Genomic DNA, 13008 nt, shown 5'->3' on the forward strand with positions numbered 1-13008 from the left:
CCACATGTTCCCTGTAATGAACATCCCGTTTTCTGTGGTGCCTTTACGTGCGACCTAGGGTCGGATGGACACAATATTATTATCATTATTATGAACTGTATATTTATTATCTGTTCATTTGACCTTGCACCATGTATATGTAACAGAGTATTTTTATGTCTAACCAGTCACTGTTAATCATTATGTTTTCTGTATGTACCTGTTTTTGTAGAGAAATAGTTTGACCTGAGGTTACCTGTAAATTTTGTACCCGGGGTCTCTGCGTTATACACAGACGTCCGCACACCGCTTTATAAGCGGTCATCTCATCAATAAACCATATGGGCTGCTTTAATAGCAAGAGCCCATGCTGGCACAAGGCCAGCTAAATCTGAAAAAACATCAATAAACCAGCAGTACTTGTCTTCCTGCTCATTATTTCGACCCTCTCTCACAAGATAAACACCCAGATTCCAGAAACAGATCAGAGTTCAAGGCGAAGCTGGACTTTCATAATAGTCTGTACACGGTTAGAATCATCCTTATATCATCAAGTTTCAATTTTTGCTTCAGTTATAAACAAATTTTCATGAAAGGTAACATCTTATAAAATGTATTAAGAAATGCTTGTAGTTTTTATTATAATAATAGTAGCAACAATAATGATATTCATGAGGACAAAATGAAACCCGCTTCTGGATATATTTTTTAGTAAAGAGTTTAAAACCCTCACGCTTTCCCTGGACTACTGTCCTCATCGCGCACCAGGAGAAATGAAACTAGATCAAAATTTCGTAACAGACACTATTTATAGCTGGTTCGTGTTTGATCAGCTGACTTATCGACCATTCTGCTGCCCATCTTTTTTCTAACTATGTAAGCGTAACTTTGGACTCACATCTTACTTTTGAGAAATATCTAGTGAAAGTTTCAGCAGAAACCGCACGAAAGTTAGGTACAGTATGGTTAGTAAGGTCTCATGTATTGATAACAGTGATACAGTCAGTGCAACCTGTTTTAGGTCATTTGTGCTTCCTTTACTGGAATACTGTCCTCCAGTGTGAATGTCTGCTTCTACCAGGGATTTTTCTCTTTTACACAGAGTGGTTCGTGGTGGCAGGTTTCTGTTTCCTAACATTAGCAGCTATGACTTGGACGAATGACGGATGGTCCTCTTTTTTGTCACTTTTTTTAAGTTGTATTTTAACAGAGATCTTTCACATTCACAATAATTGATCCCTGATTCTTTTGTCCTGCTGAGAGCAACCAGATTTGCTGAACAGCAGCACCAATATGCAGTGAATGTGCCTCGCTGTCGAACTTCTCAGTTCCAGAGGGCCTTTATTCTTCACAACATGGGAGTGTGGAACAGCCTCCCTGAGGATGTTGTGCATTTGGAACTTCAGAAGTTCAAGCGAAATTGCAATGCATTACTACTCTAAAACTATTTTCCTTGCATTTCAATACATTTTTATCTATTGATCTGGTTATTAATTTATTTTATTTTCTTTTTTAATAAATGAGTGGGATCTCTTCTTTCTGTATTTCCCTTTACTTCCTCTTCTTCCTAATGAACCCCGTGTTCTTTGGAAGCTTGAATTTCAAGTCAATTGACCCTCTGGGCTTGTTCCATATGAATAGGTCTCATGTACTTTCCCCATACGCTGAAAAATGTTGAATTGAATCTGGCTTTGTTTTGCAGTCTAGCACCATCCCAGTCCATTCTTCATCTACGGTTCTGTACTCTGAGCAAAGCCTAGGCGCTGTTCTTTGGGGGTTTCCTTTAGACAAGGCTTCTTTGCAGGCTCCTTACGAATTCGACATGAATAGTTTATTTGACGTTAATGAGTCACGGGATGATACCTTTTCACATACTAGAGTGCATTTTTAAATAAAACAAGTACATGTGGTTTGAACGAAATGCTAAGAAACTCGGGTCTTCACTTTTGCTTTCGTGTGTACCTTCTGTAAAACTGCATGCGTGAATAACTGTCTTTACTCTTTTTCTGTTCAGTAGATGTTTTCTGTTTTCATGCAAAAGCTCCAAAGCAAAATTTTTCTATTCATCATTGAGTTTTATATGTTCAAGTTTCGAAGCTATAAGAATGTGCTTTTAAAGTCAGAATTTACTGTCTATAAACCAAAAGATTAGGAGTCTAGATGTACATGGTATCAATTAAAACAGCAAGTTTCAAAGTATCTGTACTGACTTCAAGACTAAAAACACACCATCATCAATATTACTTTTGTTCACACGGTCTCTTAACTTAGAAGGATGCAACCCTGACTGTTCTTCCCCTAACGGCGAGGGAGAAGTTTCTCCGAAGAGGAACGCCAGAGAAACTTCACGGTAAAGAATTCCTGTCAAACAAACGTTCTCCGGTTAACAATTACCACCGCTTGCACTTACACTTCAGAAGTGCTGTGGTCTATTGTTTTCATTAGAATATGATATATATCAAAGCTATGTTCATTTCCTTTTTCTGATGCATATACAGCATGTCAATTTTTTCCCATGAAACGACCTACAAAGAGATTGAGTTAATCAGAGAGTTATCAAAGCTTTTGTTACTTAGTGCACTTGTTAGAGGAGGTGGTCAAGGTCGTCACTTTTCAGTAGTTCCTGCATGGCTGGAGGTTTCTGTTGCTGTGGGTGAAGCCAGCCATATGCCGGCAAGTGCTCTTTTGCTCAGAGTAACCAGGAACAGCTAACGGTAATGACACCCTCGTCATCAGTGAGTTTTCTCTCTTCAAGTTAAGTATGACAATAACAGTCTTTATGAATCACCAATGGGGTGACGCAAAGAGCCACGAGATGAATAACTGTACTGTGACAATATACCAGGATTAGTAAACAGAAGGATTATGGGAGATTAATTGATCCTGGTCGCAATGGCTTTGTCAGTAAAAGGAGTATGCTCTGTCTGGGGCCTGGGTTTTTCTCTCCAGCTTATGAAGGCTACCTGAACTTAATCTGATGGCGTGAACTGGTTACTCTGTTTCTGCAAATATATTTACACTGGTTGCCGGTTTGGTACACAGATATCCATAAACCATATGAGGGTTATAAAGTCAAACCTTTGCAATCTTGCAATACATAATTTTGTAACTTCACATTTCTTTTGTCCTGTTTATTTGAAGGGTTTTGTCTATTCCAGTCGCTTTGTATATCCCAGTGGACACCTTCTGGTAAAAATGTGAGAATCCAGGGTATTAGTAACTCACCCACACAAGTCATAGGAGAATTGGAACCTAAGTACTGCGTACCTGAGGCTTTTCCCGGGCAGACGCCTACCTGGTATGTTAGTCGCTAGGGGCTTGCTTGGGAAAAACCTCAGGTATATAGTACTTAGGTTCCAACTTCTTTTATGAAGTGTGTGTACATATTCCTAATGCCATGACGCTCACTTGGAAGACTGGGGTTCGGTCCTGATGTAAGTCAGAAATTCATTGTTGTGAAACACGTTCCTATGTGTTCATTTCCATATTATATATATATATATATATATATATATATATATATATATATATATATATATATATATATATATATATATATATATAATATATATATATATATATATATGTATATATATATATACATGCATACATACATATATATATATATATATATATATATATATATATATATATATATATATATATATATATATATATATAGATAGATATATATATATATATATAGAAGACAGTTGAAGGAGAAGTACATCTCAGGTGGTCCATAAAAATACATTTATTGCAACGTTTCAAAACACAAAGGTTTCATTTTCAAGCTATAAAGATAAAAAACAATAAAATTAACATTAAAACCGCTAAAATACATTATATATAGCAAAATTAAAAACTGGTTGTAGCAGGACCAACCATCAAGAGAGGAAGGAAGGACGAAAGTCAGAAGGAACAAACCAGAGACGACAAAAGGCAACAGCTCACTCTTCACCTGACGTGAGGAGCTGTTGCCTTTTGTCGTCTCTGGTTTGTTTTGTTCCTTCTGACTTTCGTCCTTCCTTCCTCTCTTGATGGTTGGTCCTGCTACAACCAGTTTTTAATTTTGCTATGTATAATGTGTTATGTCCTGTATTTGTATTTTAGCGCTTTTAGTGTTAATTTTATTGTTTTTTTATCTTTATAGCTTGAAAATGAAACCTTTGTCTTTTGAAACGTTGCAATAAATGTATTTTTATGGACCACCTGAGATGTACTTCCTCCTTCAACCGTATTCTGTTGTTCGAGTTACTAGTAACCACCACATCTTAGAACGTTATATATATATATATATATATATATATATATATATATATATATATATATATATATATATATATATATATATATATATATATATATGATTATTATCACTTTTGTACGTGATTCATTTATCACACGTTACCACAGGTGAAAAATAAGAAACGGGTGTAGGTCCTGACCGGTTTCGACTTTATTTCAAGCCATTGACGAAGGACTGATACAGAGTGTGAGAAGTCACAAATATATATACTACAAGAACAGTACTGACGAACATACACAACCGTTAGAGACTCCATATCCCCACTCAGGCCGGTGTCGAGGTAGGAGTGGCCTTTAAAACTCATTTGGCTAAAAATCACAATAGACTCTCAGGGGACATTGCTGATAAACAGACCATACCCCACCTCAGATCCACACCTGACAGGTGTCATGGAGGCGGAGTTTGGAAAACTCATTAACATTACTACCCTCGTACTGTGTTTACAAATATGATAATCCTATTTTCATACATCTCTACTGCCTACCTTAAAAGTTTAAACAATTTACAAATTTCTTTTGATATTAAAGGATCAAGTTTATACATCCCTTGACTGATATTCATATTATGGTTGTAACTTTCTTTTATAAAGCTAGATTCAATGATGTTCCTTTCCAGTGCATTATTAGAATATACAATCCTTTTGCCCCTTCCCAGTTGATAGCATGATTGTTCTCACTAACATGTACAAATATACCACTGTTCCCTTGTGCATATCTCACATTTCTTATGTTGTTCAATTCTTTTTCCAGTGCTTTCCCGGTTTGGCCAATATAAAAGTTGTCACAAGACTTACACGGAATTTTATATACACACCCTTTAGTATCGTCTGGGAGTTCTTGATAAGTACATTTTTCATTGTTGTATTGTTCTTAAATGCGACATTAACACCAAAATTCTTAAGAAGATGAGGGATATCTTTCATATTATTATTATAAGGCAAAACAAGCAAATTTTTTGTGTTGTAAGGTTCTTTCTGGTTTTGATACATAGTCTTTTTGCCGCTTCAAATGCACTGTTTAATACACTATCAGGATATTTCAATTTTTGCCTGCATTCCTAATCTTATCTATTTCATCATCAATATATTCAGGCTACATACCCGTAATGCTCTTAAAAACATAGATGAAAACACTGACTTTTTAACCTTATTGCTTTGTCCAGAATAGAAATGCACATAGGAAGAAATATTAGTGGGTTTTCTATACACACTATATTTAAACCCACTACTATTTCTTCGTATGAGGACATCCAAAAACGGTAAGCACCCATCATTTTCCATTTCCATCGTGAATTTAATTGATGGTACTAATTGATTTAACTTGGCAAAAAGTTTTTACATCTTGGTTCCTGGCCATACACAAATTATGTCGTCAACATACCTAAACCATGTTACATTACGTGGGATTATGTTGTTTAATATCTTCTTTTCAAAAATTCCATATATAAGTTACTTAACACTGGGGATAGAGGGTTTCCATTGCCATACCAAAATTTTGTGTGAGTAAAATTTACCATTAAATTCAAATTTACAATCTTTTACACATAATTTAATCAGTTCAATTAAAGTACTTTTAGGAAATGGGATATCCAGCTGTGTGTTCTCTAACAATTCAGATAAAAACGCCATCAGATCATCTATTGGCACCTTTGAACAACATAAGAAATGTGTGAGATCTGCACAAGGGAACAGTGGTATATTTGTACATGTTAGTGAGAACAATCATGCTATCAACTGGGAAGGGGCAAAAAGGATTGTATATTCTAATAATGCACTGGAAAGGAACATCATTGAATCTAGCTTTATAAAAGAAAGTTACAACCATAATATGAATATCAGTCAAGGGATGTATAAACTTGATCCTTTAATATCAAAAGAAATTTGTAAATTGTTTAAACTTTAAGGTAGGCAGTAGAGATGTCTGAAAATAGGATTATCATATTTGTAAACACAGTACGAGGGTAGTAATGTTAATGAGTTTCCAAACTCCGCCTCCATGACACCTGTCAGGTGTGGATCTGAGGTGGGGTATGGTCTGTTTATCAGCAATGTCCCCTGAGAGTCTATTGTGATTTTTAGCCAAATGAGTTTTAAAGGCCACTCCTACCTCGACACCGGCCTGAGTGGGGATATGGAGTCTCTAACGGTTGTGTATGTTCGTCAGTACTGTTCTTGTAGTATATATATTTGTGACTTCTCACACTCTGTATCAGTCCTTCGTCAATGGCTTGGAAATAAAGTCGAAACCGGTCAGACCTACACCCCGTTTCTTATTTTTCACCTGTGTGTGATATATATATATATATATATATATATATATATATATATATATATATATATTATGAACTCGTAGGTGGTACAGGGTTCAACCAGGTTCTTTTGATCTGATTTTATAATCAATACCACAATGGAAGAATTCCAAGGAGTAACGATCACTGACAAACAAACCACTCAGATAATCTCAGAAAGGATATACAAAATACTCGACAATAAGTTTTAACAATTTAATATAAAAATAATGATCAACATTTAGAAAACTCACTGAAAACTGGATAAATAGGGAAGAAAACATACAATCATCAACAATAAAAATCCCATACACAACCGCAGTCGCCTACCTAACTATCACACTAAGGCAAAGAGAAAGCGACAAGATAAAGGTAGAACAAATTCTCTCTCAATCACACAAGAGTGGTAGACAAAAAGGGGGAAAAAGGAAATCTTAACCTACTAACAATAATTTCAAAACAATCTTAATACTTCTTAAACATACTTATGCATTTTATCACGAAGGATTATATATGGTAACTTGTACAGTCGACAAGAAAAATGGATTCCCAACGGGGAACACTATGCCTCCAAAAGGTTGTCCCTGTTCTGCCTGAAAGAGAACCCTTTCTGGGATCACAGCACGTCCTTGCAACGAACAGGCTAAATTCCCTTACACGAGGAAGACAAGTTATATAATCAAAATAAAGTGGTTAATAGGGAGTCTTACGTTTTCTCCACCACTGAAGACCTCCTCACGACTCCAAGGACACAGTGTTATAGACAGTGGCAGTAATGCATACGACCGTCCTTACGACGTCCTCCAAAGGATCCAAGCAGTAGCAAAGTCTAACTCTCCTTTCCAGCTGCTAAGTACCAAGAGGCTCACAACCCTGGCCTCCAAATCTCAGTCTAGAACTCCAGCTCGTGAAGGTTGAAAGGAGGTCAAAAGTCACACTCCGGAGACACTGCAAGCAGGAGAGCGTCGCTACAAGACTGCCGAAATATCACAGGTCCTTCTCAAATGGAGCCGAATACAGGAGTCCTTTCTCATGATCCAAAGGCGCCCTCGACAGAACAGAGGAACAGGATAAGATGCCGAAAACACAGGCGACGAACAGCCGAACCATCATGCATGAAAAATAAAAACAAACTTCATGGGCGGAGTATCAATTGTGTAACAACAACCGTTAAAGGGAGGAAAACACCCAAATCCAGCTTTCAAGGGAGTACTGCACTAAATTTACAACTACAAAACTTTAAACGAAATAAAAGTATTCAAGAAATATTAAATTATAAATAAAATTTAATTAATTTATAATACCTCCCCACCAAAAGGAAAAAAAAATAATTTATTATTTTTTTTAAAGAGCAATGAAGTAAGCGGAAAATTTTAAACATACTCAAATACAAGAATTACTTCACACAAACAAAAACAAACATACAGAAAAACAAGTCAATACCTGAAAAGGAAAGTCATCAGAAAAGAAATATATATTACTGATGAAATGACCTAGAAAGTACATCAGGTATAACATTATCCCTACCAGCTATGTGCTTAATTTGAATATCGTACTCCTGCAAGAACAAACTCCACCTAAGTAGTCTCATATTCTTGTCCTTAAAACGCTGAATGAAAACTAGGGGATTATGGTCTGTATAGATCATAACTGGGTAAAGTGAAGAACTCAGGTATACTGAAAAATGGGTTAAAGCCTTTATTAGACACAAGGCTTCTTTTCGATCGTGGAATATTTCGTCTCTGCCGGTGACAATTTTCTTGAAAAGTACGCTACAGGGGAGAACATTCCCTGAGTCATCTTCCTGAAGAAGAACGGCTCCAAGCCCGATGTCACTTGCATCTGTAGCTAATCTAAAAGGCAAATCAAAATTTGGGGATTGCAATAAAGGATAACTAATTAATACAGCCTTCAGTTTTTCAAAAGCCTCCTGACACTCTTTAGTCCATACGAACTTTACGTTTTCCTTAACAAATTTGTTAACGGAGTTGCAATTTCTGAAAAATTCTTAATGAATCGTCGGTAATACCCGACCATACCTAAAAACGTCTAACCCTCTTCTGTTCTGGGGAGCAGGGAAAATCTGTTACTGCTTCTACATTTGCTCTCTTGGGAGCAACTTTGCCCCATACCCACTTCATGGCCAAGATAAATGACCTTTGCTTGAGCAAAATCGCTTTCTTCAGATTCACAACGAGACCAGCCTTCCTTAGCGCCTGAAACAAGGCCTCCAGTCTTTTGAGGTGCGTCTCCCAGTCATCACTAAATATAATCAAATCGTCAATATAAACGATACAACCTTCCAACTCCTGTGTAATACGGTTCATTAGCCTTTGGAATGTAGCGGCCGCATTCTTCATTCCAAACGGCATGACTTTGCATTCATAAAGGCCGTCGCCAGTTACAAAAGCTGAAATTTGTCTAGCCCTTGGTGAAAGACCAATCTGCCAATAGCCTTTCAAAAGGTCGAGTTTCGTAATAAATTTGGCTGATCCGACTCTGTCTATGCAATCCTCTACCCTAGGCAAAGGGAAGGAATCCGTTTTCGTCACTGCGTTAACTTTTCTATAATCAAAACAGAGGCGGTGTTGACCACCTTCTTTCTTAACTAACACCACCGGAGAACTCCAGGGGCTACAACTAGGTTCAATTAAATCATGGTCAAGCATGTATCTAACCTCCTCCTGCACAATGTTCCTTTTTAAAGGATGAAGCCTATATGGACATTGTTTAATAGGTTTCGAGTCTCCTATGTCCACATCATGTTCCAGAATAGTTGTTCTACCCGGTGCTTCCTGAAATAAATCTCTGTACCTGTCAATTAAACCAATTAAAGATTCTGATTTCTCAGAGTCCAAATGTTGAAACTTAATAGAAATATTATTCAAAATATCAGTATTACTGCACAAAGTATCAGGATTAATAGACATTTTCTCATTAACCATTGGATCTACTACTTCTGCATTAACCAAAGAAATTGGATCTACTTCTACTGAATCTACCTCTTCTGTTTTCCTATCAACAAACTGTTTCAGCATGTTAACATGACATATCCTAGACTTGCGCCTTTTAGTGGGCGTCTCAATCAAATAATTTACGTCATTCAATTTTCTTAGTACTTTCCACGGTCCAGAAAACTGTGCTTTGAGAGGGTTACCTGGAAGAGGTAGTAACACAAGCACACGGTCCCCGGCCTTAAATACCCGAACCTTAGTCCCAACATCGTAATTAGCCTTCATTACAGCTTGGCTTCTGAACAGGTTTTGTTGAGCAAAGGCCCAAGCTTTCCTTAACTTTTCTTGCAAACCAGACACATAGTCCAACACATTAACTTCGGGAGCCTCCCCTTCCCAATGTTCCCTCACTACTTCAAGGGGACCATGCACACTATGGCCAAACACAAGATCAAAAGGAGAGAACCCCAGAGTTTCATTTGGTACCGAACGAATAGCAAACAGTGCGAATGGGACCTCTTTATCCCATTCGTTACCAGTTTCAATACAAAACTTTTTAATCACCGATTTCAGCGTTTGGTGAAACCGTTCCACCTGCCCTTGGCTCTCTGGGTGATAGGGAGATGAGGTTACATGGTGAACCCCTAACTCGGACATTTTCTTTCTGAAAAACCTGCTCGTAAAATTTGTGCCACAATCAGACTGTAAGGTCTTAGGAATACCGAATTTCGTGAAGAAACTAACCAAAGCCTCTACTATCTTCTCACTCCTTATACTTCTCAGAGGGATTGCCTCAGGGAAACGAGTCACCCTATCAACCATCGTCAACAGATATTCATTTCCTCCACGCGTCCGCGGAAGTGGGCCCACTACATCTATCACTATCTCCCCGAAAGGCTCTCCGACTGAAGGCACTGGGATAAGTGGTGCCTTAGGGATTTTCTGATTTGGCTTCCCCACGAGCTGGCACACCTTACACGAGAGCACATGCCTTTTAATATCACGACGCATCTGGGGCCAGAAAAAATGTTGCGCCAACTTCTGGAAAGTCTTCCGTACCCCAAAATGCCCTGCAAGATTATGTTCATGACTAAGGTACAATAACCTACTTCTATATTTTTCTGGTATTACTAACTGCCTCACTACTTCTACCTGATCAGCGGGTACATTTAGTGACCTACTAGCCCTGTAGATTAAACCATTCTCCTTCAAAAACACAGGTTTAGAGACATCTTTACAATCATCAATTTCTAACACCCTAAACTCATTCTGCTGTGCTTCCTTAAAAGCTTTCGCATCCCAGTCGATGCCCTGAAAATTAATATCATCATCACTACTAACTATCGTCTCAAAGTCCGACACTTGTTTATCTATAACCTCAGAATCGAGTTCCACATCTGAGAGATCAACCTCTCTAGCTCGAGATCGTGTCATAACAAAAATAGGATTCAAAAAATCATTTTTAGCTTTCTGATCATTAACCAGATCAACCATAGTCAAAATAGGAAATATGTCACACTCGGTGCTTACCGCCAAATCATTTGCAAACAAAATATCAATGTTAGGTACTGGTAAAGAGTCCACTACAGCAAAATTTGCACTTCCCTGAAAATAGTCAGTCTCCAAATAAAGTTTCTCTAAGGGATACGACGCCACAGTGTTTGGAAATCCCCCTAGTAAAACAAAATTGTCATTCATGAATACAAAATTATCAGGAACAGACCTCCTTAAGACTAACGACTGCGCTGCTCCTGTGTCCCTTAAGATATTCACACTTCTTCCAACTTGTTTAGTATCGTCAGTATAAATTGTCCCTCTCGATATGTACCTTTGAAACCCTAGTCATTTTGACTCATCCTTACGCGGCACTTCCGCAGAAACTAAAGCTACAGGTTCTCTATTTTTTTCCAAGAAGTTCCTTCTAGCAAAACAATCTACTTTGAAATGCCCTCTACGGTTACACCAATGACAAATTACATCAGTCCTCGCGGTTTTCTTATTACTACCACTGTCCCTTCTATTACTATTTACAAAGCTACGTGTTTCGTTACTACCATTCCTACTTTCAGTTTCGTCCTTATTCCTTTTCCTGTCAAATGCAGAATTGTCAACATAGGTATTGAGATCGGACTGATTTCGGTTATTTCCTCTCCATCCGTTATTCCGAGGAAGAAATCTCTTAGAGTTATTTTCTTTGACGCAGTCTTGCGGTGGGCAGAGAATACTCATCCAATGCTATCGCTATTTCCTGTAATGAGTCTAACTTTAGTTCATCGAGATGAATTTTAAGATCCCTACCAACCATTCTCTTAAATTCCTCAACTACAATTAACTCCTTCAACTTATCAAAAGAATCCGCTTCTTTTGACTTCATCCAATCATCGAGAAACTGTTCCTTTTTCCTAGCGAATTCAACAAAAGTCATACCGGTCTCTTTCTTGAAATTTCGAAACTTTTGTCGGTATGCTTCCGGGATCAAGTCATAAGCTCTAAGAATGATTGATTTTACAGTGTCATAATCGGATGCTAAGTCTTCGCTTAAAGTGTTATAAACTCTCTGAGCCTTACCCTTCAATTTACACTGGAGCATAGTGGTCCACATGTCCTTAGGCCAGTTTAATTTCTTAGCAATACGTTCAAATGAAATGAAAAAATCAGGAACATCCTCTTCATTGAACACTGGGACTAACTTTAAAGCATGCATTAGATCAAACCTATTAGAATTACTATTACTATTATTACTAATCATCATTTGTAACCTAATCTCATGTTCTCTTTCTTTACCGCGTTCTTCTGCCTTCAACTGTAATGCTTTATATTCTAACTCTTTAATCCTCGCTTGTTGTGATAGGATATTTAACCTCAACTCACTCACGTCATTGTTACCTAGTTCATCTATTTCCTCTGCCTCCCCTTTGCTAATGTCATGACCTCGATCTGTCTCACCGAATACTACGGCTTTCCTTGAAGTACCCTTGTCACTCTTAGCTACTCTAAGGACCTCACGCAATAACTGACCCTTCCTTATTTCTGTAGGTAATTCTAACTTAAGAAACTCAGCCAAAAACCATAGTTCATCACGCTTAAGGTCAAAAATTTCTTCCTCCCACTCTGGCTTAGCCAAGAACTGCGCTGCCGCTTCGTCTACCCTATCCTCAAAGAACGGCATCTTTCAGGTATAAAAGCAAAAAAAAATACTGAGATCAAATCGCTCTGTGACCTAACCCCCACGTATTCCTTTCTGAGACCAACTCCTCAAGGTCAGATTGTCAGTCAGATCCTGGCAAGGTCGCCAATTATTATGAACTCGTAGGTGGTACAGGGTTCAACCAGGTTCTTTTGATCTGATTTTATAATCAATACCACAATGGAAGAATTCCAAGGAGTACGATCACTGACAAACAAACCACTCAGATAATCTCAGAAAGGATATACAAAATACTCGACAATAAGTTTTAACAATTTAATATAAAAATAATG

At 37.6% G+C, this 13008-nt stretch overlaps 1 protein-coding gene across 1 annotated transcript; it reads right to left on the reverse strand.

Moving 5' to 3' along the window:
• Positions 1-8613: 8613 nt before the first annotated feature.
• Positions 8614-12697, reverse strand: LOC136856528 (uncharacterized). The gene is made up of 2 exons (XM_067134374.1): positions 11831-12697; positions 8614-11133 (listed from the first exon to the last, which is right to left on the reverse strand). Exons 1-2 carry the CDS (start codon positions 12695-12697, stop codon positions 8614-8616), a joined length of 3387 nt encoding a protein of 1128 aa, XP_066990475.1.
• Positions 12698-13008: the final 311 nt, after the last annotated feature.

Source organism: Macrobrachium rosenbergii, chromosome 36 (assembly GCF_040412425.1).
Source record: "Macrobrachium rosenbergii isolate ZJJX-2024 chromosome 36, ASM4041242v1, whole genome shotgun sequence".
Classification (NCBI taxonomy): Eukaryota; Metazoa; Arthropoda; class Malacostraca; order Decapoda; family Palaemonidae; genus Macrobrachium; species Macrobrachium rosenbergii.